The following is a 27,802-nucleotide window of genomic DNA, read 5'->3' as shown; positions in this document are numbered from 1 at the left end:
TTCCTTGTGTCATGTACCGTGCCTTCTGCGATTGCGCGCCTGTCCTCGCCTTGTGGCTGCTGGCCTAGATGTGAGCTGACTGTCCGCCCTTCCTCCAAGAGAAACTCGTACTGACGTGAAGAGCCAGAGCAGGCGGACCTCGGTGTTAATTAGGCGCGTTGACACTACTGTTTTACTGAAACGACGTCCTCTCACAGCCCCGCCACACCAAAATTAGATAACATTTGGTGACTACAGGGCGGACAGGAAAAACATAGCAGCCGAGAGAGCGACGGACGAGAGGAAAATAAGCGGTGTGTAACCTGGGTTTTGGTAAGGTTTCAATCATTTCACAGTGCTTTTTTTTCCTCTGGCGTTTTAAATTCCTTTGCTACATTATTCAAACTCATAAATGCTAAGCTAACGAACCTGCTCACCGGGATGTCGAGAGCTGTGACGGTGATATAGTTAGCTGACTGGAGTAAAGTTGCCTGCACTTACAAGTCAAAACAACTATAGTGTCATTATTTAGTTTTCATGGAGACCTTTTTTTCCATCCTAGAGAGCACATAGCTGCTGTAATATTCCCCTGACATTACTAAGTACTCAACAGTGTGTAGGAGGCACTCAGTAGTCATTTTTACACACCCTGATGTGCTCTCTGTTATTTTGGTTCCTAGTATTTTATTGTAAAATGATACAGTTTTGTTATTAATTTTTATACATTTTTAAAAATTCTTCATTTTTTCGGACAGCAGTTTATGTTACAGAACATACATCAAGAAGGATGTAAAAATTAATAACTTTGTGTAATTTGGGAGAGATGAAGTTTGCACATACAAACTATGTAAAATATGTCAAGAGGAGGCTTAAGAAAAAAATAGAATAGCAGTCAGAATAAAACATAATAATAGGGATTTTTATCCAACAGCCTCCACCAAATCTGACCTTAAATGTCTTACATATATCATCCACTCTATGAACACACTTCTTTGCACTGTTTACAGATCCTTAGTAATAAATAATTGAAGTGTTTTTGGGGAGGATTGTGAGCTGCATGGCTGGTGGGCATTTGACTCCAGCAGAGACACTGTGTTGGTTCACATGCTTCAGACCTGAAGCCACATCCCTCCCTCACACACTTATCTTTTTTCAGAAATGCCCTGTTTTCATTTTGAGGCTATAATTAGCCCGGTATTTGCAAGTGTGACCTTGCTCGTCTCTTTTTCTCTCTCTGACACACACAGTTTCCGTTTCTACATTGACTGCACCCTCTTTTCTTCTGTTTCTGGTCAGGCATGGCTGATCTGCTGAGGCTGCTGCTCCGGGTGGCTGAGAAAGCAGCTAACGTGGCTCGGGTCTGCAGGCAGGAGGCTCACCTCTTCCAGCTCCTCGTACAAGAGAAGACAGGAGATGACAAGAACAAGAAGTTTGTCCAGGACTTCAAGACGCTTGCAGATGTGGTGATCCAGGAGATGATCCGTCATGATGTCGGTGCAAAGGTAGAAGTCTGGAGACTAAAGTCTGGAGTGTCTGAATCAACTGGATTGTAAAAATAATGTCCTGTCTGTTCTTTTCCTCAGTTTCCTGAGATGGCTGGCTTCATTCATGGAGAGGAGTCCAACAAGTTTGAAAATGGGCTTGGTAATGACTTGATATCGCACTTGACACACTTCATGTTCATGTTCTCTTGTTAACTTTAGATGTAAAGGACTTTAAAGTTAAAGCAGACTTAACTTTGTTAAAATCTAATTTCTCCAAACATTGTGGTGTTTAGATTAGGATTAAGTTCAAGCAAAATCTCCAGTTTATTACTGGTTATTCCAGGCCTACACTAAATCCCTATCCTCAGACTTGTATTTGGGGTCTGGTAGGGTCATGTGTGGAAACAGTATTGACTTAGTGCTGAATCCTTATGCCTTTGCAGGGCTGCTAATGTTGACACTCAGATTTACATCTTATCAACTTAATTTTTTCTTTCAGATTTATTAGGATGTAAAATAGGAGTCATAGATCTCGGTTTTAAAGGTGGGTGGCAAAAATACCTGGTTATTAACTAGACAAAGTGGGCACCTGCCCTGGTGTCCCAGATGACCCACTGAGGCCCTCAAAGTCTGACAATGTCTGCGTGTCAGTTGGATTTTGAAGTGCACATTTTTGAATATGCACCGTGGAAGTGCTGTGTCAACAAAGGCGGGTCCTGAGTTATTCAGGGTTCCTATGTTTATGGAAAACCTGGACAAGTCATGGAATTTCACAATCACATTTTCCAGGCCTGGAATCCAGCGTTTTTACCTTCTTCTTGAATTAGTCGATATTGGGACAGCAACCAATGATTAGTAGTTTGGTCTTAAAAACGTTCGAAAATTCCATTTTCAACCCCTTATCCTGGGCTGAGTTGCAGGGGCAGCAGGCTGAGTCCCTCTCCCCTTTCCAGCTCCTTCTGGGGGACTGAGGTATTCTCAGGCCAGATGAGATATATAATCCCTCCAGCCTGTACTGGGTCTGCCCTGGGCCTCCTACCAGTTGGGCGTGCCCAGAACACCTTTAACGGGAGGCGCCCAGGAGGCATCCCGCATCAGATGCCCGAGCCACCTCAGCTGGCCCTTTTCGAAACAAAGGAGTAGCGGCTCTACTCCAAGCTCCCTGTGGATGTCTCAGTTCCTCACCTTACCTCTAAGGCTAAGCCCAATGTGAAATGTATCCACTGATTTGCAGAGATCACTTTCACAATGTAAGTCTATGGTCTTTAGTATTTTTGGGCCCCATGATATCTTGTTATGGACCTAGATGTAGTAATTCCAAAAATGGCCTCAGTGTAAATTGGCTTAACAGCTGGTGCTGTTCTTGAGGGTTTTAGTGGTGTGAGAAACTAGAAAACCTAAGGTATCCATCGGTACCAACCATGTCGACATAGCTTGTTGGAAAGGGGGCTAAATAACGCTCCAAAGTTGGGCTAAATTTTAGTTAGGGGACAACTGGCATAGCCATTTTCAAGGGGTCCCTCCAACTCTCACCTCAAGGTGTCTGAATGAAAATGGGTTCTATGAGAAGTTTTGTTTCCAAAACACGTTTTTTTTTTTTTTTTGTCGCCTTACATTCAACGTGCTCCTTCAAACTAAAGTTGTATATTTGTACTTTTTAAGGAAAAGGAAAACCAGAACAATGAACACTGATTTATACCAGGTGCTTCATACTGACTTTGAGGCATGTGCAGCAAACTGCTGAGATGCAGCTGAGCGCTCAGTGATAAACTAAAACAGAGAGCCTGAAAATAATGAACAGAATCTGTGGAGACTGTTGTGGCTGCAGGAAGACTGAAACTTTTCTCTGGTAAAATGTGACACAAGATTTGTTTAAGATTATGTATATAATGTAATCATAATGTTAAAATATTATGTAATAATAATAATAATAATAATAATTATAACTTAACCCTCAGCTACTAGCAGGACTAAAAATACACTTGACATTGCAAGTGTATTGTTAGTTTTTGCACTGTGTAAATGTTTACAGTAATTTGTTAATCAGAAATCAAATGAAGCCTCGCTGACTCTGTGTCACCAGGAGAGAGCGTGACTGTCACAGTGTGCGGTACAGAGGAGGAGACTGCCGCGCTTCTAGCCACGGTGCTGGACGGTGATCACACAGCAGCTTCTCTGCTGGCTCGAGCCATCCACCAAGATCCAGCGTCCACTGACACCAGCACAGACGGTCTGACGGTGCCCCTCAGCCCCTCTGAGCTCGGCATCTGGATCGACCCCATAGGTGAAATGCATTTTGTTATTCTGTCTGTCAAAGTGAATTTAAGGAAAACGCCCCAGAGAGTTGAGCCCAAGTGAGAACTGTTCATCTTCTGTTTGTCATGCAGATGCCACCAGTCAATACATAGAGGGCAGAGAGGAGGTGCTGGAGGAGGGCCACCTGTCACCTTCAGGTCTGCACTGTGCTTTGGTCCTCATTGGGGTTTATCTCCGGAGCACAGGTGAGCCGGTCATGGGTGTCATCAACCAGCCATTCAACTGCAAAGATCCAGCGAGTGGACGGTAAATTAAAAAAAGGAAAGCTATATGTTTTTTTGTGACTGTATGTGCCCCTATGTGTGTGCGTGTGTATATACTGTATCTATCTATATATATTAAAAAAAAATTCATAATTTAGCTTGTCAACAAATGGCCGACGATGCCATAGTATATTATGTCAAAGACGTCAAATTTTGACGTTATGAAAATGGCTGAAAACGACATATTATAGCTTGTAGAGTCGCGTCATAGTATACAAAGTGGAAATAAAGGCCAAAAACGTCATCATTTAGCATGTCTAAAAAAATGTCCTAAAATGCCATAGTATAGTATGTCGAAAAATTTCAAATTTTGACATCATAAAAATGGCTGAAAACAACATATTATAGCTTGTAGAAACGTGTCATAGTATACAAAATTGCATAAAAACATCATGACAATACAATGTCAAAAAATAATCATAGTAGCATGACGTAAAAAGTGGAAAAAAAATTGTCACAGTATAGTATGGTGTTTCAGAGATTTACTTCAGATCATCAAAATCACACAGTCACTCAAACAAAGTAACTGATCGAGGCAGTGGTACGTCAGCACCTCCCGCGATCAGCGAGGTGCAGTTACTGCTAAGGTCATTATTCAAATACAAAATTCTCAACCCCTACCTCTTTGTGTTCACAGCTGGAGCGGGAAGCACTTCTGGGGGGTGTCCTGTGGCAGCACCAATGTCTGCTCAGTGTCCCGGCCGAAAGATGGACCTGGAGGGGGGCTGTCTGTGGTGCTGAGCTCCAGTGAGAAGCAGGTGGTAAAGGAAGCCCTGAGCTCGCTGTGCGGCCCTGATAAGCTGATGTACGCTTCCGGAGCCGGCTATAAGATCCTGTGTGTCATTCAGGGCCTGGCTGATGTTTACGTCCTTTCAGAGGGAAGCACCTTTAAGTGGGACTCCTGTGCTCCTCACGCTCTGCTCCGAGCCCTCGGAGGGGGGGTGGTGGACCTGAAAAAGTGCCTAAAATCCAGCTCTGAAATACAGGATCACCATACAGAACTGACCTATCACCAGCCTCACACAGAGTACAAAGGAGCAGACCGCTGGGCTAACCACGGCGGCCTGGTGGCTTATCGAGACTGTTCTCAGCTCCGCAGCATCATCGGACCTCTGAAAGGCAAGCTGTAGTTAACAGAGCAGTGGATGTTTATCAGCAAAGGCTGAAGCAGTTATTGTTGCATATATGATCTTATTCATGTTTTCTATATTAGTAGAGAGAGAGAAGAATAGGTGTACAGGATGACATATTTTAAATATAAAAAATACTCTTATTTTTAACCACATATAGTTGCAAGTGTATATATATATATATATATATATATATATATATATATATATATATATATATTACAATGTGAGCATGTGGTCTGGGCCAAATAGTGTTTTCAAACAGTATTTGCTTTTGGGTTTTAATCAAAAAAAGGATTACAGTCTTCACAAGGCTGCCAGGATTCAGGTTAGAAAGATTTGTTCAGAAATCAGACTGACATATTAAGCGTTCAATCACATGAAGTTTTCTCACTGTGAGTTTAGCTGTCGAGTTGCAACGATCCAGTATGTCGGCACCCTCCTCGCAGCTACACCAAAGTCGGCATTAATTATGACGGTTACTTAGCTCAGACCTGATGAGCATTTATCAAACACAGTTAAGATTTGTAACGGACTTGCTTATATGTTGCATAAAGAAAGGTAATCATGTTAGTTCAAAGAAGGAACAGTGCTCACTGCTGGACAGCTGAGGAACACTTCACTGCCAGAGGAAAGGTAATGTGGTTTTACTGCTTCTCATTTAAATTGCAGTTAGGAAAAGAGATATTACTTTTTTTTCTAACCTGTAAAAGGTTATAATAAGTCAAGTGAGTGAATGAGACTCAAAGCTGCAGGAATGTGCACCTCTGTAAAATAACTCCTTTAAAGGAGCAGAGGAGAAGACGTGCCCTGCCCTCTCTCCATGGTCACAGCACCCGCAGTTATTAAGGTCAGAGAATGGAAAAGCCATATGAGGTAAAACTGTGACACAGAGCCCCTTTCAGCATGTGTTTGAAGTAAATTGAAATGTTGAAGATGGGACCTATGCAGACTAACATGCTGTTCTAAAGCACTGAAACAGATTGTCAAGATGTTTGTAATGATATGTGGAACCCTACTTTCATTGTGTATGTTTAAAATGGCATGACTCTTAATATGCACTGTTAAATAAGTGAGAAATTGTTGATGTATTTGCCTAGCGAGCATGAAACAGAACAACAATGTGCATATAGGAAATCATTTTTATTTTGAAAACGAGAGAAAGCGGGGGAACGAAACCCAACAGTGATATTTTAAAACTGTTTGCCAGCCAGGGAACTCGCCGCCTAATTCCCTACAAAAAAACCCTGATGATTGTCAGATATTTTTTGCAATACTTCTGCATATTCTGTTAAAAACTTGGAAAAAAAATCTGAAGTGTTGGCTCTTTCATTGACCTTTTGGACTTTGACCTGCTACCTTTTAACACAGGGGACTGTACATTCTCAAGTCGAGGTGGACGTGTGGAAAACAACGCACTCTGCTCAGCGAGGTTTCAGCTGTGGATCCAGCCTCCCAGACACGGACTGAATATTTGATAATGTGGATATGAACTAAGATAATTGAGGCCCATATTAGGACATAAGATGAAAAATTGCATGTTTAAAAAAAAGTCTGAAACGATATAACCACATTTGTAAATGAAATAGTTGTCAAAGTCATTACTGTTGGTTCTTTAGGAGTATTACATAGTAACGATCTCAGTGTTATGCATTTACTTCTTTTACTACCATTATTTTCTCTAATTCTTGTTTTTTTTCTAATATAATGAGATTATCCAGAATTAATTCAGAAATACGAGCAGATTTTTTTCCATGAAAACTTTTCTCATAAATTTGTTTGTGTTTCTGACTTAACGAGACTATTTCTCAGGACTCTTTTCCTTGTTCAGAAATGATCTCCTTAATTTAGAAAAACAGGGAAAATCCCTGAAAACTTTTTCTCAGAAATCTGAGAAATAGTCACATTAATTAAGAAAAATGAGCAAATTTATTTTCTTATGTGAATCTGCTACAATTCTTTAGAATTTATTCCTGCCCAACTGGAATGACTAATTTAAGATCTCATAGTTCTGGATTATGTAAACTTCCTTTACGGTATCAAACTGCTTCTCAGCATAATGAATAATAAGCCAGATCAAGTGCAGTTGTTACAGTCTGAGTGGGTTTCATTTCAAAGGGACGACGACTCAATCCATGTCTGGGATTGACTGGTCAAATGCGCACAAAAGAAGAACAATTTGACACATGAAAAGAAACATGGCAAACTTCAGTCCTGCTTCAATGAGCTCAAACATTTTCAACAAAGGTTCATCTTTTCTTGTTTTTTCTTTTTTTGTCAAGCTACCAGACAAATCCAAATGTTGCATTACAATGCCAGAAATTTGGTTCTGATACTTGGGTGGTAACCAGAGTGTGATGGTCGTGCAACTTAAATGTCACTCATTTCACATTCAGATTCTACGAAAAAAAAAAAAAAAGATCTTAATTTGCACATGAGCTGTTAGCTTAGCAAGCTACACCTCCTACTCAGCTGCAGCTGGAGGAGTCCGGTTAGGCTAAATCACTGATGACTGTTCAAAATCCCTCTGATGTTATTACAGGGGTGGGTGTGCAAATTAACACAACAAAAACAAAAAAAACTGAAATTGAACATGGTACTTTTCATCATCAACTGTCAATATAAAAAATAGCCTTTATCAAATGCTTTATCACACATTTCACTACACTCTCACAATCTTCACATATCAGGTGTAAACAATAACAGCTCTGTTTTCTTAAATTAACCTTTTGATGAAAATTAAATGTTGTCTATGCAAGAACCACATCAAGAAACTTAATTCAACTAATAATCATTTTTCTGACCCCTTGATGTTGTCACTTACACTGTCACAAGGCGATCAGTTTAGATTTAGATTTTCTGTCAACATGTGACCTTGACATTTTGAAAGCTGAATTCAATCAGGGTAGCAGAACTAACCAGAATACCAGTTTAAAGCACAACTTGAGGAGTCTGCTTAGTAATTTCTTTAAATTTAGGCAGTCAGGAGCCTCTGAAGACTGCAGACTGCAACAGAAAGATAAAATAAATAATTCCAAATCTAGACACAAAGATGGTGTGAGCTCTACACACTTCGGAGTAGCACAATTATTTTAAATGTTTGTTTTTCTGTAATAGATTCGTATACAGACGTGTCCTGAGCTGAAGTCATGGCAGATCACTGATATAGATGGCTTAAGATGCCCCGAAACAAACAACATCAGTGGCATAAAATGGCACTTTACAAAAAGTAGGAACCTGATGAAAATGGTGTTAACAATTCAACTACTGGAACTTTTTTCTAGTAGCAGCATGAACTGCACAAATCAACTATATGAAATTTACATACTGCATATGTTGCAAATGCAACATGTTTTATCTGTTTTTCAAGGCTAACTGTGAAGGAAGTGATGAGCGAGGAACAATGCGAATTGTTTTTTTTTTTTTGTTTTTTTTGACAACATCATAAGTTTACATGATATTCAAAATTGCTTCAGTATTTGTAAATTAGCAAAATTTCTGAAATCAAATTACATTTAAGGCTGTAAACCATAACTTTGTAAAAAAAAGTTTAACTGTGACCACTGTTTTCATTTCGTGTGGTTACACAGTGGATCAACAGGGGGCGATGCAGATCAATGAGGTCTTTAAAGCATCAGCGAAGCCCCGGCAAAGAAAAAAATCAACATTTCAAAATGTCAAGGTGTCGCTTTTAAAGTTTTGAGACCTCCTCAGTATTAAAGAAACGCAACTGAGCACATTTCTTCTGTTAGATTTCAACCTTTGCTGTAATTATAATGAAATGAGAGTTTGGCTACTGCTTACTTTTTTTTTTACAATTTTCTGCATTTTTTTGTTGACTGAATTCATGTGTTGGGCTTAACTGGTTTCAATTCATTCTTGAAACATAGTGGCCAAGGTGCAGATCTAACATAAATAATCACTGACACAGTACAGCTGCCCAGATCATTATCGTCTTCATGTTAATGAAAGTGATCCATAACTCACACTAACCCTCTCTGTCTCAGTGTCACTCTGTCTGGAACCAACGGCTCAAACTAACCTTATGCAAAACATTAACAACAAAAGTGAGAAAAACTGACGTGTTAAAATGCAGGTGAATAAATCATGCATCGCAGGATTTGGCAGGAGAGGAAAATGTTTCATTACAGCATCCCGCTAAGGATTTCAATGCCAAGGCTACAGTCGTCTTAAAGACCAACAAAAGATAAGGTGAAATGAGAGGTAAAGCACCATCACCGCCACCTCTTCAACTCTCCTTCAATACTTGTTCTTCATCGTCCAGTCTCTCTTTCTCTCTCTCTCTCTACTCTGGCTGATCTGACCGCAGCCTTACCCACGTGAATTATCTCCAGTTCAGATCTTGGCATGCCAACAGGCAGGCGAGAGACAAACATGGCCATTATTTATTGTGTCCCTGTGTGGCTCCCTCACCTCTGGAAGGGTTTGCGGACCTTCTTCCTCCGTCTGGGGGGTTTGCCGCTCTCAGCCCACGTCTCGCTGGACTCTGGCCGTTGACTCCCCGGCATGAAGAAACCTGTCTGGCTTGGGGGAGGGGAGAAAGGGGGCGCTCCAGCACCAGGTGGGTGGTGATGGGGCGGACCTGAGGGGAAGAAGCCCCCATTGGCAGCCATGTCGTTAGGAGGCCCTCCCTTGAAGATGCGGTTGAAGAAGTCCTGAAGATCAGCGGGGTTGGTGGGACCTGGGGGGTGCTCTGGGGGTGTCCTGAAATTCCAAGTTGGAAAGTTCAGAGAGCTTTTGTGCAAGAGCCTTAAGTGAGGCGATTGTCTTTTAAACTTTTATAGATGTTAATGTGGCAACAGCATATGAGCAGAATGAGTTATAGAAAACTGCAGCACACTAGGAGAGCGATGATGACCTATCTGAATATTAAGTATGTTAGGAATGCAAAATGTACAGGTTTAAATGAAAATAATAATTCTAATAAAATATATCGTCTAAAATAGCATGAAAAACTCAGTATAATGTGTCATCAAAAATGGCATAAATACATCCTGCTGTGGTATGCCATCCGAAATGGCATAAAAAGAAGTCATAGTACAGTATGTCATTCAAAGTGGTATAAAAACAGCATAGTATAGTATGTCACCTTAAATAGCATAAAAACAAAACAGTAAAGTGTGACAACCGAAATCGCATAAAAATGCCAAAGTGTAGTATATAGACTAAAATGGCATAAAAAACAATGTGTGCAATACTGTACAATGTCGTAACGTAAAGTCAAACTATTGTGTATCAAAAAGTCATACTATAGTACGTCCTCAAAAATACTGTAAAAAAAGTCATACTTTATGTCATCCAAAACAGTATAAAACATTCACATTCTACTGTCGTCCGAAATAGCATTAACATGTCATACTATGATAGAATGTCCGAAATAGCATTAAAAAAGTAATAATGTAGTATGTTGTAGCACAAAAAAGTCACGCTATCGTATTTTGTCCAAAAAAGCACAAAAAAGTCATACAATAGTATGTCATTCAAAATAGTACAAAATAGCATACTACAGAACTTTGTCCAATTGGCATAAAAAAGTCATATAAGCATAACGTCGTCCAAAATCGCATAAATAAGTAATAATATAGTATGTCGTCCAATTATGCATAAAAATGTCATACTGTAATGTCGTCAAAAACAGCATAAAAAAGTCATCGTCTAACATGTCGTTCAAAAAAGCATTAAAAGTCATACTGTTATGTCGTCCAAAATGGTTGCAAAAGCAATAAAATAGCATGTTGTCCAAAATAGTACGGAAAAGTGGTACAAAAATGACATAGTTTACTATGCCGCCCAAAATAGTATAAAAAGTCATAGTATGGTATATCGTCTAAAATGTCACAAAAGAAGTCATAGCATAGTATCAAAATAACATAACATTGCAGTGTGACGTACCTGTGTCGTGTGGAGTTGCTGTTGTTCTTTGAACCAAAGGAGATGTGATAGGGCACACGGTGCGTGTCAGGAGAGATGCCTATTCTTTGGCAGCCTGCCCACTCTGAAACAGGACAGCATCACAACAGGTCACATGACTGAGAGGACACATGCATCAGGGAAATACTCTGAAAGTGTGCTCTGAAGCCTTTTTTTAACCGGTGAATGCGAGCACTGAGTGGGTGGATACTGATAATATATGAGCTCACACAAACTACAGAGTGTATAACTTGCTCAGATGATCTTCAGAAAAAGCTGATGTTCACCTGTGATATCATACACTTTGCCATCCATACAGGCAAAGTATGTGATACGTAGGCCCAACATGCTCGACTCGGCCCACAGGTCCCCCTCCTCGGCGCTATGGCAACGGTTGCATTCGGCACAAAACCGGGCCTCAGCAGGTTCACGATCCATCTCGAACCGCCTGCACAGACAGAAACAGGTCAGGAAGGAAACACGACTGTGGTTAAAACGTACACGACAGCTGTGCGTAAAACATCATGTTTCACGTCTGTCTGAGTAAACATTTGACACTGATTGTGTTGATGATGTTGTGCAGGGTGTGGAGAGACATACTTGTGTTTGCCTTCACACTTGGTGCACATCATGGTGTTCATGGCTTCCTTCAGGTCATCCTGCAGTTTAGTGAGAAATTCGTTCATGGACTTTGAGAGCTCGGTTGCTGCCATACGCTTCCTGCATAGGAAAGAAACAGACCAGCTGGTTATACATGAACACGCCACAAGTGCTGTGTTCCCACTATGAGCGACAGCGCGACAGCATGGCCTGCCACACTATCGCTGAGTCGCCGTTTCGGTGTTGCTCAAACGCTTGTACTTATGTCATCTCAGTCTTTGTGTGTGTCTGCTACTTTCCACAAGGCACCTTGACTAAATGTTATCTAAAGTTTGTATTTGGTCAAAAAAATATCTATGCTTCTGATCAATGTCTGCGGCCCATTTTCACGTCACATTTCGCCACCCTATTGTGTCCCTGTGTGCACCTTAACACACATGAGCTAGCATAGCGTCCACTAAGCTAAATACCCAAGAGGCCACCACTGAGCTGAAAAATAAATAACCAAAAAATTCAGTTCACTGAATGGCCACTTGAGGTTGGCCCAAAAAAAAGAATAAATCCCCATAGACTCTCATATGAAAATGCCCAACTTTACAGCAGACATAAATTATATTATATACAGCCTGGTTAAAAAAATGGGTTTGGTCTATGATTTTATCATTCATGACAACTGTACAGGGGGTGATTTATTTATTTATTCATTTACTTACTTGGCCGTTTGCAGTTTATTAAGGCTTAAAGTTACTCATAAAATGGAAAAATATAATTCCATTTTTTATCACACTATATATAAAATACAAACATTTAGGCAAACAACAGCACTGTTGGAGATGCTACGGGCGTTAGGCCATTATTAGGAGCTGGCTGAGACATGACCCTCCAAGTCCAGAACAATGTATGGACATTGTAGAGGAACTATTCTCTGTGGAAAAACTGACCTTTCATCTAAGGACTCAAGCAGGGACACATGCACAACGCTGGAATAAATGGACGGACTATAAGAGAAAAAAAGAGCTCTTCAGTAAGCTGATATGAAGTTAATGTGTCAAAAGTTGTAAACCTACTGCAGTGGTACCTCCTTTCCACTCTTTGTGTATGTTTTGTTAACTGAAATACTAACAAACATAACGTTTCAAAAAAAAGGTTACTCATAAAATAGGGCAGGCTGCTGTGAGTGACATGCTGTCTGCCGATAGTGTCCTCAGCTTCTCAGTTATTTTCACCCTTCACTCCTCCACGGCGCTAGCCCCTCGCCCAAATATGGTCACTTCTGGCTCCAAAAAACCCAGACGACGGCCAAAATGCCAAACTTAGGGCTTCAAACAGGAGTCCACCAACCAGAGTGTGCTGTCATGGTAGCTATGTCCATTATCTTTACAGTCTATCTAAAAAACACAGCGCAACGGCTGGAAATCAAAACATTTGATTTGTTGATGCATCACTGGAACACTGAATAAAGTTGATTTATCATGCGTCACGCCGGTCAGCAGTGACAAGTAGCTTCATGTCAACAGTTTCCACTGAAAATGACTTGTAGCCTTTAGCTGCGTAGCTCCGAGTGTGAACACAGCATAATAAGGTGTAAAAGTCACTCTAAATCACTGCACAATTTTTTGGCTCATTTAACCCAAATAATTTCAGAGGACAACGCTGTACATCTTAGAAAAATATGCTTTACATAGTTCCAGACAATCTCGTTTTACTATCAGTATTTTACATATATACTGAAATAATGGAAACATTCATTTTTATGAATAATTCAAGGATAGTATCCACTGAGAGGCTAACTCACACTACAGTGGTTAGCAAAAGTAGGATGAACAAAAATGAGAAGTTAGAATACTCATTTCTTCCAAACCAATGATAAACTTTATAGCTGCAACAGCAGACTATTGTATCAAAATGACTGAAAGTTACAAAAAACAGACTACTAAATAGACATTTTGGGAGATACTTGATTTGTTTTTAGTTTTATTTTTCCTGTGATAACTGCTTTTTCTGTGTACTCACAACTCATACTCTCGTCGTGTCTCTGGGTTACTGACGATATCCCAGGCAGCCCTCAGTACTTTGAACGCCTCTCCAGCTCGTGGGTGTTTATTCTTGTCTGGATGGACCTGAAGAAGAAAGTACAGAGGAAAAGGTTGTATGAGTAAAGAAGAAGAATTCTGCCTCAGATACAATTCTTTAGTCATTAATTCAGGCATCCAATAGCTGTATTTTTAGTCAGCTGCAGGCAGGCGCGCGCGCACACACACACACACACACACACACACACACACACACACACACACACACACACACACACACACACACACACACACACACACACACACACACACACACACACACACACACACACACACACACACACACACACACACCTGGACAGCCAGCTGTCTGTAGGCCTTCTTCAGTTCCGCCTCCGTGGCGTGCACCTCCACACCGAGCACTGTAAAGGGGTCGAGCTCATCCTCTGGTACTTCAGCCAAGGCCAGCAGCCTCTCCAGCTCCTGGCCTGGCTGGCCTCTACCTGCTCTGCCGGGTGAGTCAGGGCTGGACGGTGGTACGTGGCCGCGCCTCCTGAACCTGCTTCGGACTCTCTCCAGCAGGGTCATCACCCTCTTCCAAAACCTAGACTCCAGAAAAGCTGTCCAACAGCGTTTCCCCCTTTCTCCACCGAGGCGAACCAACACACCCTTTGCCCACAGGGAACCGAGAATTACCAAAGCACAGAAAAGTCTCAAACAAGATAAGGCAGCTGTCTTTAACCACTTTGCCATCCTAACAGTTTTATCAACCAGGTCTGCTCCTGTGCATTTCGTCCATTTCAGAATCCGACAAGCATCTGCCTTCATTCCAGCTATATCTGTGATCTTCACAAGGAGCTGCTGCCCGAAGTTGTACAGTTTGACGCCTCCAGTCTCCACACCGACTCCACAGTTGTGAGTTAATGTGACGATAATCTCTATCATCATGTGGACGCAGGAGATGCACCAGAAGCTCAGAGACTCTGACAGCATCTCCTTGAAAGCTAAGACGAGCTGGTTGCCTGTCCGCCTGCGGCCTCGACTCTGCTGATGATGGTGGTGGTTACGCCGGCGAGTCTGCTTGTGGCGACCACCGCTTGACATGACATTGCCTTTTTGAATGGAGGAAAAAGCACTTTGACCGCTCTGCTCTGAAACTGATCCACCGCTCCTTAATCTGCATCTCCTTCCAGGTCCCATGTTCCTCCACCCAGACTCCCCGTTCATGTGCTGCTCCTTCGCAGCGTCATCCTCTTCTTGATTTATAACATGCGAGCTCTCGTTATCTGCGGTGTCCTCATGATCAAACCCATCTGAAGCCTCCTCATTATCCTCTTTGGCCTCTGTAGATCCACAATACTCCGCTTCACCAATTCCAGAGTCTTGTGGTGTGGCTGGATTTGGGGTGTCCTGAGATTTGAGATGGGCTGTTTTGTCCTCCTGCTCGCGTCCATCATCGGTCTGTCTGGCCTCCCACTGACTAGATTCAGTCACTGAGGTGGAATCACCATCAGGGATCTTCTCATCGGCGTCTGTAACACCATCCATCCCCTTCTCAGCTGCTTCTCTCTCCATGGTCCTTACAGCTGTATGATTGAGGTGCTGTGAAATTGGAATCTCATGGACAAAAATATCCTAGATCCATAATCTGTGGCAACATTTTCCCCAGGCTCTCATAAAATAGTGAGACTGGGGGCTCCTGAGGGTCAGACTCAGGTCCACCATATCAGCAGCCGCTTCTAGGTGTCAGCAGGCTTTTAGACAACTCACATCATGCATCTGGTTGTTATCTGAAAAGAGACGCGTAGAGTTTAGCGTTAATCCACATTGTGAATAAGCAGGAAAATATGAGGAATATGCTTTTATCAGTCGTCATTGTACTAAAATGCAAGGTTTTACATCTTCCAAAATTAAAAAAAAAAGTGGTAGCCACAAAGACAATACAAAACTGTCAACTATCAGAGACTTGACCTTTTCCTGTGAGTCATGGTAGCCATTATTTTAACCTCTCTGGGTGCAGGCAACCACTGTTGGTATTGGAAGTCCGAAGTACCTTTTTTGTCTTTTTTTAAGATTTGACAGAACAGACACTTAGATCTAGTTATTTAATCTCGACAGTTTCTCAATTGAATTTGACATTACAACATACCACAACATAAGGTTGTATCCATACTGCATGAACCGAGCAGCAGATCTGAAACTATTAATCCACGAAATGAATAGCTGATCAACAGAATATTGCGCAGAGAAAAGATCATTTAAGGCCCTCATCAAACTAAAAGGTCAAATGTTCACTGGTCCCAGCTTTTTTAAACATAAGAAAGTGTTCCTCGGTTTCATCCCATGGTAAACTAAATATCTTTTGTCTTGGACTGTTGGTTAAACAAAACAAGACTCTCTGGGCTGTGGTAAACTTTGACTGACATTTTTACCATCTTCTGACCTATTTTGAACAAAACTGTTGCATAAACAATTGAAAGATTAGGGTATCATGAAAATAACAATGAGTTGCAGTCGCGGGATACATTTAAAATAAACTGACACTATAATTGGGGACAAATAAAAGATTTGTATCTCACACCTGCTGCTATCATTACTATGAAGAGGAGACAATTTGTTTTGCGACAACCACAGAGTTCACAATGAGCATAAAACAACACAGTTTTGGAGCTGCTTTTCCTTAATAAATAGACTAAGAGCGAGTGAGTCATGTCATTTGTTAATGATTAACTTACATGTAATGCATCTAGGTGACCTTATTTGTTCAGCCGTTAGAGGACATACATAAATTACGACATTCAAACTTGCTTTAACACGTACATGTGCAAAAGTACAACACAGACTGCATTCAGTCAACTACATTGCTTGTTTGTTAGCCAAAGAGGAACACGGTTTTTATCTAGAGACTACGAGAAGCACTGTTTGACCTTTTACAACCGATAAAAAGCGTTCAATAAACAGCCACTGCAAAACGGTCAACCCTGTCTGGTGAACTGGCTGATATTAATTTAACAGAGACAACATAAGCAGATATTTTAAAGGCGGCTAATGTTAGCACACAGCCAGGGTGTTAGCATGAAGCAGCAGCCAGCCAACAGGATGACAGACAGGCGCTACAGGGGCTAAAATTAGCTTGCCTCTGGCTGGCTAACCTGACAACGTTTCGACTAAATAAGGTCCCAAACGAAAATTAAACGACAGCACAGCAGCAAAGTGTTTACGTCTTTAGCTAGCAGACAGCCAACCGAGCAGCTAACTGTTAGCGAGCTGGACTAGCTAATATTAACGCCTGTTTCCCCTTCCTGTGGGGTCTCACCACTAAACTAAGGCATGTTTTGGACACCGGACGAGTTAAGCAAGGAGGCAAATTATTTTGCATTATGCAGGCAAACGAACTAGATTACATATATACCTCTCGGATAATTGTGTAACCTTGTTTGTTAACAGACAACCAAGTGCCCGTGTTGTTTTTTTAGCCACTTCTTCTTCTCCTGCTTCTTTTTCTACTTTCTTCCAGTTTCTTCCTCCTCCTACTCCTGCTTCTTCTTCGCTGTTTACTGGAAGTCAGCAAACACCTCAGAAAGGCACTACTGCCACCTATCGGTTTGTTGGTATAGCTGATATTTAACAATCAGCCTTGATTGAAGTAGATGTTCCTTGCTTCTTTACTTTAGCTGTATTTACTTAATTGTGTGAAGTTTTTGCAACTTAATGACAAGAGAAATTACCTGGTTCTTTCTAAGTATTAGCAACTTCAGTAAACCAAGTTAGTATGACTTTGTTAGTTGTGTTGTGAATGTACAAGAATGTTCAAGAATGTACAAATATGACTGACTAGTTTGCAACCAGCCAAATACAGATATATAGCACAGTAAACTTGGTTTACTGAAGTTGCTAAAAGTTAATCTAGTTAATTAAACATATTGCAACTTCAGAAAATTAAGTAAACGCAACAAAATTTTAAGTAAGCTTAACAATCAGATAAAAAGTAAACATAAATTAAGACTAATAGTTATATTAACTGATACTTTTCAAAGCAATCGATTTTCTAGATTTTTTTTGAGTAAAATCGGCATGTCAGATTTTAAAGTGTATGTCTTAATAAAAGTATTCATGTATAGTCCACGATACACTATGTTCACCAGGATGGTGACAGGTGGCTATTACTGCTTTTAAAACTGGAAAACTGGCAACCTTACAACTACAAGTGAAGAGTAGGTGCATAATTTGCAGTCACTGTGTGTGTGGTGTGGCATCTTTGGCAAATAGCATGATGGTATTTATAAAACAGAGGAGTAATGATGCCTTGGTTGTACACCCAAGAGAATATCAGGTAGCAGATACTGTATATGATGTGAGCTGTGTATGATGTGATTCAGGTATTAACAGTGCAATAGTGCAATAAAAAGTGCATTAGCATTAGTAACAGTGATACACGGGGAGGTTAGCAAATGCTGATCCTGGACTTGCATGGGCAGACGCTTGGACAAATTAGGGTTAGGGTTAGGGTTGGTGATTATATAAGCTCATAGGTAAATTGGCCTTTAACCCCTTGTAATTTGGATTGACATCAGTTTTCTTGTGCTGAGTTCAGATGTCCTTCTCAAGCTATTTGACCCTGAAACCTGAGCATTTTTTTATAAACATGGGGGGAAAAGGCAATGGCTAACTTGACTAAAAACGTCCCAGAAATTGCAAGAAATTAGTAAAAGGTTACAAGAAAATTACTTGAATATTAGTATTTAAAAAGAGGGGAGGATTACTAGAAAATTATTTAAAAAATAAAATAAATAGGGAGACATTTCAACAAAACTATGTTTATAAATATAACAATGTTATATTTAAAACAAAGGTGCAAAGTATAATAAAATATATAAAATAAACACATATATATTTTAAAACAATTTTCAGCACATTTTTAGGTCTCTTTGTTTTTTTTCTGTCTTTCTGTCTTTATTTATTTATTTTATTTTATTGCTTATTTTCAGGTGAATTTCTTCTAACTTGTGTACAATTGTTTTTGCTGATATTTGGGCCATGTACTTTTTGCGTTCTCCCCGTGCTTTTAAGAGAAATCAAACCCATTTGCTCAGGTTTTTAAGGGTTACATTTGCAAATAAATCAAATACCAGCTTTTTGAAAAAGCGGTGCTGCGTTTTCACCTGCACACTCAGAATAATTTACGACCACCCACCTCCTAAAAACGGTTTAGCAAAACACACATCTGTCACATCATTTCATTGTTCTGTAAATAAACCTACAGCGTCAGTAATGCCGATGACTGCGTGTTTAGGGGTCTTTCACATGGCGAAACTCCGGGAACCCCCCACAGCTTCTGCATAAAAGACAAATCTTGAAGACGTAGAGGGTTAATTTCAAGCCCCCACCACCACCACCCACATCTCCAATTTGAAAGCCGCCTCTCTACCGGGAGAGGAAGGCTCTTTTTCGGTCAGATGGCGTGCTGCAGTCCGCCCCCGTCATTCTCCAGCCCACACAGACAGGGCAGCCAGCAACCAATACGCTGCGCCGGAGGAGGATTTCTGCCAGTGATTTCAGACGAGGTACGATACGCAAAGGGGATTTACTACGCCAATCTGAGCCGGGGAAGCTGTCGGCAATAGGTAACAGGGTAAGAAACGAATAGGATAACAACTGCGCAGGGTGTTTTCTTGCGAACATCTGGCTCAGGAATACTCCAGTCGATGTTTTTTTGTCAAAGCTGGAGCCAGTAACCGTACTTTAACCTACATGTGACGTGCTTTTGTCTCAGTGATCAAGCGAAATTGAGTTTTTCTTTCTTTGTCAGTTTCATTCCGGGAGTAAGCTGCCGACCTGTGACATTGCTGGTTTGGAGAGACACCTTCCCGCTGTGCACATCCTTCTACCTGACCTGAAGAAGGTAAGAGAGGTTTATGTGTACTCAATCAGTCATATGTGGGCTTACATGTGTGTAAAAGGTGGAAATAGTTTGCAAATGGAGGAACTATTATGCTCCAAAGCATGCACAAACTTACTAAATTCATCATTTTTTTAATACTGCTTTACCAAGATAGAAGAGTTCGGAACAGGTGCAGTCCAGATGGCAAAGTCTTTCTAAATAAATGCAGGATTTCTCCACCTGCAGGTTCATGTCTCTCCTTTCTCCTGCCTAAACTTTCCAGAGCTCTGTGCCATGTCTCTGCCACGCACACTTGGAGAGTTGCAGCTCTATCGGGTGCTGCAGAGGGCCAACCTGCTGGCCTATTACGAAACCTTCATCCAGCAGGGCGGTGACGACGTGCAGCAGCTCTGCGAGGCAGCAGAGGAGGAGTTTCTGGAGATCATGGCACTAGTTGGCATGGCCACCAAGCCGCTGCATGTGCGTAGGCTCCAGAAGGCCCTCCGAGACTGGGCGGCAAACCCTGCCCTTTTCAGCCAGCCCGTCTCCAACGTTCCTCTCGGGGGCATCCCACTGTTCAAAGTGGACGGTACGGGCACCAGTGGGCCCAGGAAGTCTGTGAGCAACGGGCAGCCGGGGTCACCCTGTGAAAGAGAAGACCGGGCGTGTCTTACTCCAATGCACAGTGGGAGTCCGAGAAGCCCCTGCTCCCAGGCCTCCCCGCAACCACGGGACACACACTACAGGGAAAAACTGTCCCCAATGGACCCACACTGGCTCACCCCAGAGCCTGATGGGAACTGCACTTTGGCATCTGCATCTGAAATAGAGGAGGAGCCGCCCAGCCCTCCTCTGCTGTCAACATGTCCTCCAGGTCCTTCAACATCTCCAAGCCCATCCGCCTCTTTTGCCCCGGCGGCCCTGTCAGCCTGGCCTGCAGGACAGCTGGATGGGGAGACGGCAAGGGCGGTGGTGGAGAGCGTGGATCGGCTCCTCAGGACCCTTCCCAGGTCAGATCCAGCAGAGGTGAAGACTCTGCTCAGGATGAACAAGAAGATGGCAAAGACTGTGGGACACATCTTCAAAATGGGGTCCCAGGACGCAAACAAAGAAGAGGAGATCCGGAAGTACAGTCTCATTTACGGACGCTTTGACTCCAAGAGGAGAGAGGGGAAGCAGCTCACACATCATGAGGTAAAAAGGGGTTTGAATGTAGCACATCATGTTCAAGTACTTGCAGTAATCTGTTGGTAAAGAGAAGTTCACATCCAAATATACATGTCAAACATAAGATTTGTGATTTCTTTATTGTCTGCACATTATTTTCACAGTGTCCGTCCCTCCTTCACTCAGTGCTTTTCCTCCTCAGTTGATCATCAATGAAGCTGCAGCCCAGTTCTGTATGCGCGACAATGCCCTGTTGCTGAGACGGGTGGAACTCTTTTCTTTGGCTCGGCAGGTGGCGAGAAAATGTGCCTACACCTCCACACTAAAGCATGCAAGGTAGGGGCGCTGCCTTTATGGAATAGTGATGTGTTCACACAGCAACCAGTGACCAGCACACCTCACACCTGCTGTGTCTAGACTGCTCCTCTATCACAAGACACTAAATCTTTTTGAGAATCAAGAATATAGTTTTAAGTCCATGCCCTCCACAGCTGCAGATAGAATAGCATTTTGTTACAATAGTAAGGCACATGTAAAATAAATGAAAACATATCATAGCTTGAGAGACAAAAACAAAAAACACTGAGTCATCTTCCCACCGGTGTGTTCATTTTCTCAATGAACCTGGTTCAGATCACAGTGGGAATTAAACTCCAACCTCCGTTGTGTTGGTATAATGAGCTAACTTTGGAGCCACACAAGGGTACAAACATCCCCTCTGTGTTTGTTAACTGGCATAAAACATTATCATATAATAGTTATGAAAGTAAATGCCAGCAGTTTGTCATCAGTTTTCCATAATAATGAATGCAGAAAGTAAAATCCTCATGAAATTATTGTAGTATATTAGATTTAATGAGTATTTCAACATGGCCTTGTTTAACAGTCTTTCCGATATTCCAGATGTTATTATTTTTATTATATTTCCCAGTCAAATGATTCAGACCAAATACATAAATACTAACACGAAAGTTTTCCTTGTGCTCATTACAATATGGCATTTACATACAAATAATGCTTCTAAATATATAGTTTATTGGAAAAGTAAGGAATAATGTACGACTAAGTGTCTAATGCAAATGTCAGTTTGATGTAGAATACTGTCAACAGATAACGTTTCTATTTATTTTGGTTTAAAGTTTAAAGTGACACAGAATAATGAAATTTAGACGTAAGGTATGGAGAACAAAACCTAAAGTCTGACATTGTCGTAATGTTAAATTCATGTGAAATTCTTAAGTTGTCAGGCATTTAAAATATCGTCAACCTAATTTTTATTTCAACCAAATTTTAATGTCTGTCTGACGTCATAATAATGTCCGGTGCCAGCTGGGTAGAATGTCGTAATTGACAGATCAGAGTCAAGTATCCAACAAGCCATGTAATACTTACAGTTAACATTATGTTCCAGGTCGTTTCAAAAGTTGAATAAAAGCTATATTCAGTTTGGCTTCTTGTCTCTTGCTGTATCGTTTTCAAAAACACCAACTTGATGTTGCAAAAGAAAATCTTCAAGGACCATTACAAGCTTTGTTTCTGAGCCTTCAACAGCAGCCTCCTTCTTTGGAGGAAGACCTTGCAGTTGAAAGCTCTGAGGGAAACGTGGACTGAGAGTCAAGATTTATTTTAGTAAAATTTCATGTTTCCAAGGTTAAGAACAAACTTCCATGTTCAATTGGCTCAAATGTTTTTCTTCTGCAGGACAAACGCAGATGATAACAGCGTGCTGTCTCACAAGAGAGCGAGGCATGAGGTGAGCAGCAACATTCAGTGGGACTTCTCATAGACGAGTGTGTGGTTTTAACACATGAGCTTGAGTGTAAACATGGACAAAGTTCAGGTCACTTGTCAGTCATCTGAAGTTGGTCATTAGCACTAAATTGACACTGATGTGTTTTAGGTAATCGTGCCTGAGAGTGTGTCATCACTTCTCGGTGTGGAGGGCTCAGAGGGCTTGACTCAGAGGGCAGATGATGACAGCTTATCTGCAGAAAGCCTTGACAGTGTGTCACATGGTAAAGACTTCCGATATATGTCATTAAGAGCTATAAACTGGTGTTCAGCTGATATTTGCCTCCAGTCATTCTTCCTGCATGTTTCTATAAGACCTCAGTGTTAGCAAACAGCATTCACACTCATTTCTATCTCTCCTGTCAGACATCGGCTCACAGTGCAACCAGTCTCCATCCCCCCGTCCCCACACCGACACGTCCAACCCCACCAACTGGAGTCGCCATCTCATACAGCAAACGCTAATGGACGAAGGGCTGCGATTGGCTCGGATGGTGTCACATGATCGGGCTGGCAAGCTCAGCCTAGGGTCAGAACGAACTCACTCTGCAGGTGACTTTTCCAATCATGACTCAACAGTATCATGTGCTTAACACGGAATAAAAGTCTGTTTTGCAAGGTTTGTCCAACTTTGTTCAAGTCAAAGAAATATTTTGGCAGAGAGTTAGATGAGAAGATTGAAACTTATAATTGAATGGTACATAGCCTATGCTAGTAAATCTCTGCCCAAAACCCACAAGTTAGCATATGCCGTATAGTTCCTTCGTCAAAAAGCTTATGGGATTTTTCCATAGGATTTCGGATCATTGCAGAAAATAAGCTCTGTGCTAAACAAACAATTATGATATGTACACATTTTGTCAAGCAAGATAATCTTCACAAATGAACAGCTTTTATTATTTTTGAAGCTAAATGCAGATGCTTGGAGTCAAAAGCTAACATTAGGCTATAAACAAACTATACTACACTAACTACCAACACTACCAGCAACACTACGGTTGCATGACTTTACGTCGCCACCTCAACAAGGCTGTAAAGTTGTGTTGGGCCAAGCTCAGTGTGGTTTAGTTATGTAGTTTCATTTAGCCACTTGTTAGCAACCATCTTTTTAAGACACATAAACGCTTCAAAGTTTATGAGTGGGGTATTTATTGATGTAGGCCTATTTTATGTCGTAGAATGAAATGTGAACGTCTCTAAACCACAGACTGTATTTCAGGCTTCTAATTAAAAACCCATTTAAAAAATACCTATTGACTTTAACACAAGGGAACTGGGAATGCTAAAATGCTAACTAATGTCCTGGTTTTAAGACACATTCCTGGATCACTTTATAGCATATCTTGTTTGTTTAATGCGTGCAAAAAAACCCGTAAAAACTGCTAAAATACAACAACAACAATAACAACAAGTTATTTTATGGGGGGTTATGTGTTGAACTAGGAGATTAAATAAACAATTTGTTGACTTGCCTAATTAAATAAAGGTTAAATCATTTGTTAAAAGTCCTTCAATACTGACTCTTTTTTACACTTAGACATGGCTAGGCTATCTAAACCCAGTTTCCAGTCTTTATGCTAAGCTAAGCTAACCAGCTGCTGGCATTAGGTTCATATTGAATGTACAGACATGTGAGTGGGTTCAGTCCTCTTCTCTAACTCTCTGCAAGAAAGCAGTTTTTTTTTCTAAAATTTAAAACTATTTCTTAAAGTTGGAGTTTGAAGGGGGAAGTAAAAGAGACCGAGCTGATATTGGGGTTGAACTGAAAACGACAGACAGAGAATCCCTAACCTTTCCCTAACAATGAATATTTTATAGCTCTACAGCTTGAACTGTAGTGAGTCACAATCTCTCTGAGGTGACGCCTCCCACCATGCACAGCTGAACTTCACCAGACTGTAAATTAGAGAGGATAGAAGTTAGGAGGGGAAACAGAAGGAGGTGCAGAGCGATATATAGAGAGGAAAAGAGTGAGAGAAGGAGGGTAGAGAAGGGGGGGTGGGGGGTGTTACACTGTTATAGCACTTCTTTAATACCCTGTTACTGAAGCATTTTTCTGATGCATCACAGCTTCTCACAAGAAAAAGAGAAGAAAAAAAAGCAAGTGATCTGGGCAAGTTAGTCGTTCTGGGCTGCGATAGCCAGTTGAAGAGATGAAGCGAGGAGAAGGAAGCCAGCAAAGATATGAGGGGGCGGGGAGGGGGGATAGGAAGTACTCTGTGGGCGGCAGAATCGGACCCCCCCTCTTGGCAGCAACTGACGTCAGAGTGTGTTAGGTGCGTGGGCTGAAGGGCGGGATGGATGGGGCGTGGGGGCGAAGGAGTGGGAGGTAATTGGAGGGGCGTTGCATTGACTCACCAAGCGACAGTGTACAAAAATAAAACCTGTGGGCAGGGAAATGGCACAGTCTTTTTTATACATCTTCTCCCTCCACCAAAAGGACTGCGGAAATAACAAAAAATGACATATGTTTCATCTCTGACGTCGATCTCTCACACTATTGTTTTCCTTTTTTTTGTGTGTGTGTCTCTCATCCAAGTTTCCTTCGTCTGTCTCTCTCATTAATCTGAACTTTCTCTCACTTTCTCTCGACGTCACTGCTCTCTGCCATAACTTATCTTCCGGCGTATCGTCAGGATGTCACTTCTCATGCATTATTTTAATATTCAGATCAGGTATTCAAAATCTGATCAAATCTAACCACATGTATTTTTTTCCATGGATGTCACTGAACATGTGCTATTAAATTTTTGTGTTATCAAAAATTACATTCTTGAAGTTATTATATTACCGCTTGCTTTCACAGCACACAAGCAAATAAATAAATGAATAGTAATAAATGATATTCCTTGACTCTTTAACACAAGGAAACATTTACATTTTTCTAGCAAGTAAACAAATGCACATCAGAGCTGATTGTTTCAATACAAAAACACAACCAACGTCGGACTTTTATTTGATTTACTTGCATGTCCTGTTCACTTGATATTATTGACTGCATCATTACCGTATCACCAGCCCAACACTAATTAAACTTGTAAGACTGGAGACTTTCTGTGATTCAACAGCTTGGGTGGTTGGTCATACAAACCATGATGACTTCACTGCACGTGGGAGAGTTTTCTCGCTGAATTCCCCAAACTATTATTCAAAGGTCTCAAAACACTGGTTGCATCTTGATTACTGTGACTCTAAACTTTAATTATCCTTAACCTCAACTGGCTTTTCTGTCATTTCAAAGCTATGTGCTGTTTATCTTGCATTCAAAGCTTTTTCAATAATGGTTTCAGTGTTTGGTATGATGCAAAAACACATAAAACTAGATATATTTTTTGTTCCTTTAGTTGGTGACACAGCTCATTGTAGATTTTAGGGTGTTACAGACACCCTAAAGTGGATCCATTCATGACATAAATACAGCTTGCTCCAGTCTGGAATTAATGCCAGTTCTTTTTACACACTTTTGACTGCCTCTCTTAGCTAGTATTTGTTCTTTAATTGATTTTTATTTCATATCAGGTCTCATTTTAGACTTCACCTCTCTCCACAGACCATGACAGTAAAGTGGAGAGGCGGAGCTCGATAACGGCGTGCAGAAGCAGCAGCCATTGCATCACCAAAGACGACTCTAATCACCGGGGGAAATGAAAATGCTCAGTTTTTGTCAGGGAACTCGTCCTCAGACCCGCCACCAATCTCCACTCTGAGTCTGCTCTGCAGTCTGACACTGACACCTGATGAGGAAAATAAAAAACAACACAGTAATTTACCAGCGACAAACCTGCAGTGACTTCAAAATACTGAAATCATGCATCAAAAATGTTCTGTTACAACTTTATATTCAGTAAATATGTAGGGGAGACACTTTTTTGTATATTTTTAAATACATGAACTACAGATTCTAGCTGATAATGGGAAAAAATCAGATTTTATCAGAGAAAACCTAATATTTTATTATATTGGCTTATTGTGGGAAGTGCTGTGTGTTGACAGTGCCACCTGTTTGAGGGAAAGTGTGCTCGGCACAGCAGGGGGCACTGCAACTTCGGAAATTGACTCTGCTTACTCAAGTAACAACTGTAGTTGTGTTAAGGAAATTTGGTTTCGTATAGGTGTACATTTTCTGCAAGTGTCAATCTTAAACCACAATGAGCAGGTCAGCCCTCAGGAAAAACATGGATGTGCTAGTTTTTAAAGTCAGTGTATTCTTTAGGATTCAAATCAAAGATAAATAATGTCCAAGTAGACTGATTTGTAAAAAAAAGAAAAAAAAAGAAAAATTGGATTTCCCAGAGCACACACAAAAACTCCACAGTCAGGTTCAGAGGACTTTTGTCCTTTGCTGCATCATCTAATCGAAAAGGTGGGTTGAAATTAATGAGATAAAAAGGTCGTCATCATCCGCTCCCTCACATCTTTCTGTAATGATATTTTGCACAAGCGGCTGATATGGTGTTTGTAAGAGATGATACTTCAGGCTTTTCATTATCTTTACTTATGTGAGAGACCACTGATGCTTCTTCATTTCCAGCTGACAGTTTTTCAGTTGCCTCTCTCTAAAAATAAGTTTTCAGGGCCTTCTAGCAGGGAAGATGCTTGCTGTCAGCGGCTGCTCCTCCCTCTCATCTTTATTTTAATATTGTTCCCAATAGGTGACATTGTACAGCCTGTGAGGAGACTGCATTCAAAACTGCACTGCAAGATTTAGAGAATTCAGAACTGACATTTACCACAGTGCATCCAGAGAATGTGGTATTTAGTGTACTTTTGATGCGATTTTATTTAGGTGTAGCGGGAACTGTGTTTTTGAGGTGATTTCTGTAATTTTACATATTAACTAGATAAACCTAATGTCAGTTTCCTTCTTTGTCTTTTGACACTTACAGTAAATTAGGGTGAGTAATCTTTTTTTAAATTTTTTTAATTTTTAGAGAAAAACATACAGAGAGAAATCTCATGGTGCTTGACTCTTGATACAGCAGCTCCAACAAATTCAATCAGCCTATTTTGACCCTGTTTAAAATGGTTTAAATGTATTCAGACTTCACATAGCGACAAGGCTCGTGTTGATAATGACTTAAACGCATTAGGATTTTTGTATACTTATTCACAGAGTATGTCAGTGAGGTAGCTTGCTGTGCATCAGTTACACCTGCCTGTCTCTTGAGCATTGGTAACCTCCTCGGTTTATTATGTTGCAAAACAGATTATTTATTTTGTTACATCT

At 41.0% G+C, this 27,802-nt stretch overlaps 3 protein-coding genes across 7 annotated transcripts; 2 read left to right on the top strand and 1 right to left on the bottom strand.

Annotated features, from left to right (window-relative positions):
• Positions 1-24: 24 nt before the first annotated feature.
• Positions 25-6,773, top strand: inpp1 (inositol polyphosphate-1-phosphatase). 2 transcript variants are annotated; one of them, XM_042495947.2, is made up of 6 exons: positions 25-293; positions 1,276-1,481; positions 1,563-1,623; positions 3,547-3,747; positions 3,851-4,025; positions 4,680-6,773. In XM_042495947.2, the coding sequence occupies exons 2-6, from the start codon at positions 1,278-1,280 to the stop codon at positions 5,170-5,172; spliced, it is 1,134 nt and encodes a 377-aa protein (XP_042351881.2). In that variant the 5' UTR covers positions 25-293; positions 1,276-1,277; the 3' UTR covers positions 5,173-6,773. The 2 variants fall into 2 exon arrangements, with proteins under 2 accessions (XP_042351881.2, XP_042351870.2); XM_042495936.2 differs by having other exon boundaries at positions 26-312.
• On the bottom strand, positions 6,297-17,280 carry dnajc14 (DnaJ (Hsp40) homolog, subfamily C, member 14). Of its 3 annotated transcripts, none has more exons than XM_042500590.2 (7): positions 17,149-17,280; positions 14,091-15,526; positions 13,717-13,823; positions 11,704-11,823; positions 11,391-11,551; positions 11,086-11,188; positions 6,297-9,897 (listed from the first exon to the last, which is right to left on the bottom strand). In XM_042500590.2, exons 2-7 carry the CDS (start codon positions 15,309-15,311, stop codon positions 9,603-9,605), a joined length of 2,007 nt encoding a protein of 668 aa, XP_042356524.2. In that variant the 5' UTR covers positions 15,312-15,526; positions 17,149-17,280; the 3' UTR covers positions 6,297-9,602. The 3 variants fall into 3 exon arrangements, with proteins under 3 accessions (XP_042356524.2, XP_087940950.1, XP_087940945.1); XM_088084824.1 differs by lacking the exon at positions 17,149-17,280 and adding an exon at positions 16,472-17,096; XM_088084819.1 differs by lacking the exon at positions 17,149-17,280 and adding an exon at positions 15,708-16,412.
• Positions 17,281-19,135: 1,855 nt separating this feature from the next.
• On the top strand, positions 19,136-26,437 carry nab2 (NGFI-A binding protein 2 (EGR1 binding protein 2)). Of its 2 annotated transcripts, none has more exons than XM_042496349.2 (8): positions 19,136-19,368; positions 19,546-19,638; positions 19,901-20,811; positions 20,987-21,120; positions 22,486-22,537; positions 22,685-22,799; positions 22,942-23,127; positions 26,126-26,437. In XM_042496349.2, the coding sequence occupies exons 3-8, from the start codon at positions 19,912-19,914 to the stop codon at positions 26,221-26,223; spliced, it is 1,485 nt and encodes a 494-aa protein (XP_042352283.1). In that variant the 5' UTR covers positions 19,136-19,368; positions 19,546-19,638; positions 19,901-19,911; the 3' UTR covers positions 26,224-26,437. The 2 variants fall into 2 exon arrangements, with proteins under 2 accessions (XP_042352283.1, XP_042352298.1); XM_042496364.2 differs by having other exon boundaries at positions 19,138-19,300.
• The last annotated feature ends 1,365 nt before the right edge of the window (positions 26,438-27,802 follow it).

Source organism: Plectropomus leopardus, chromosome 2, assembly GCF_026936395.1.
Source record: "Plectropomus leopardus strain MGB_pleo_1.0 chromosome 2, ASM2693639v1, whole genome shotgun sequence".
Taxonomy (NCBI): domain Eukaryota; kingdom Metazoa; phylum Chordata; class Actinopteri; order Perciformes; family Serranidae; genus Plectropomus; species Plectropomus leopardus.
The sequence above is the reverse complement of the archived record's forward strand: the minus strand, read 5'-3'. Positions and strand labels throughout refer to the sequence as shown.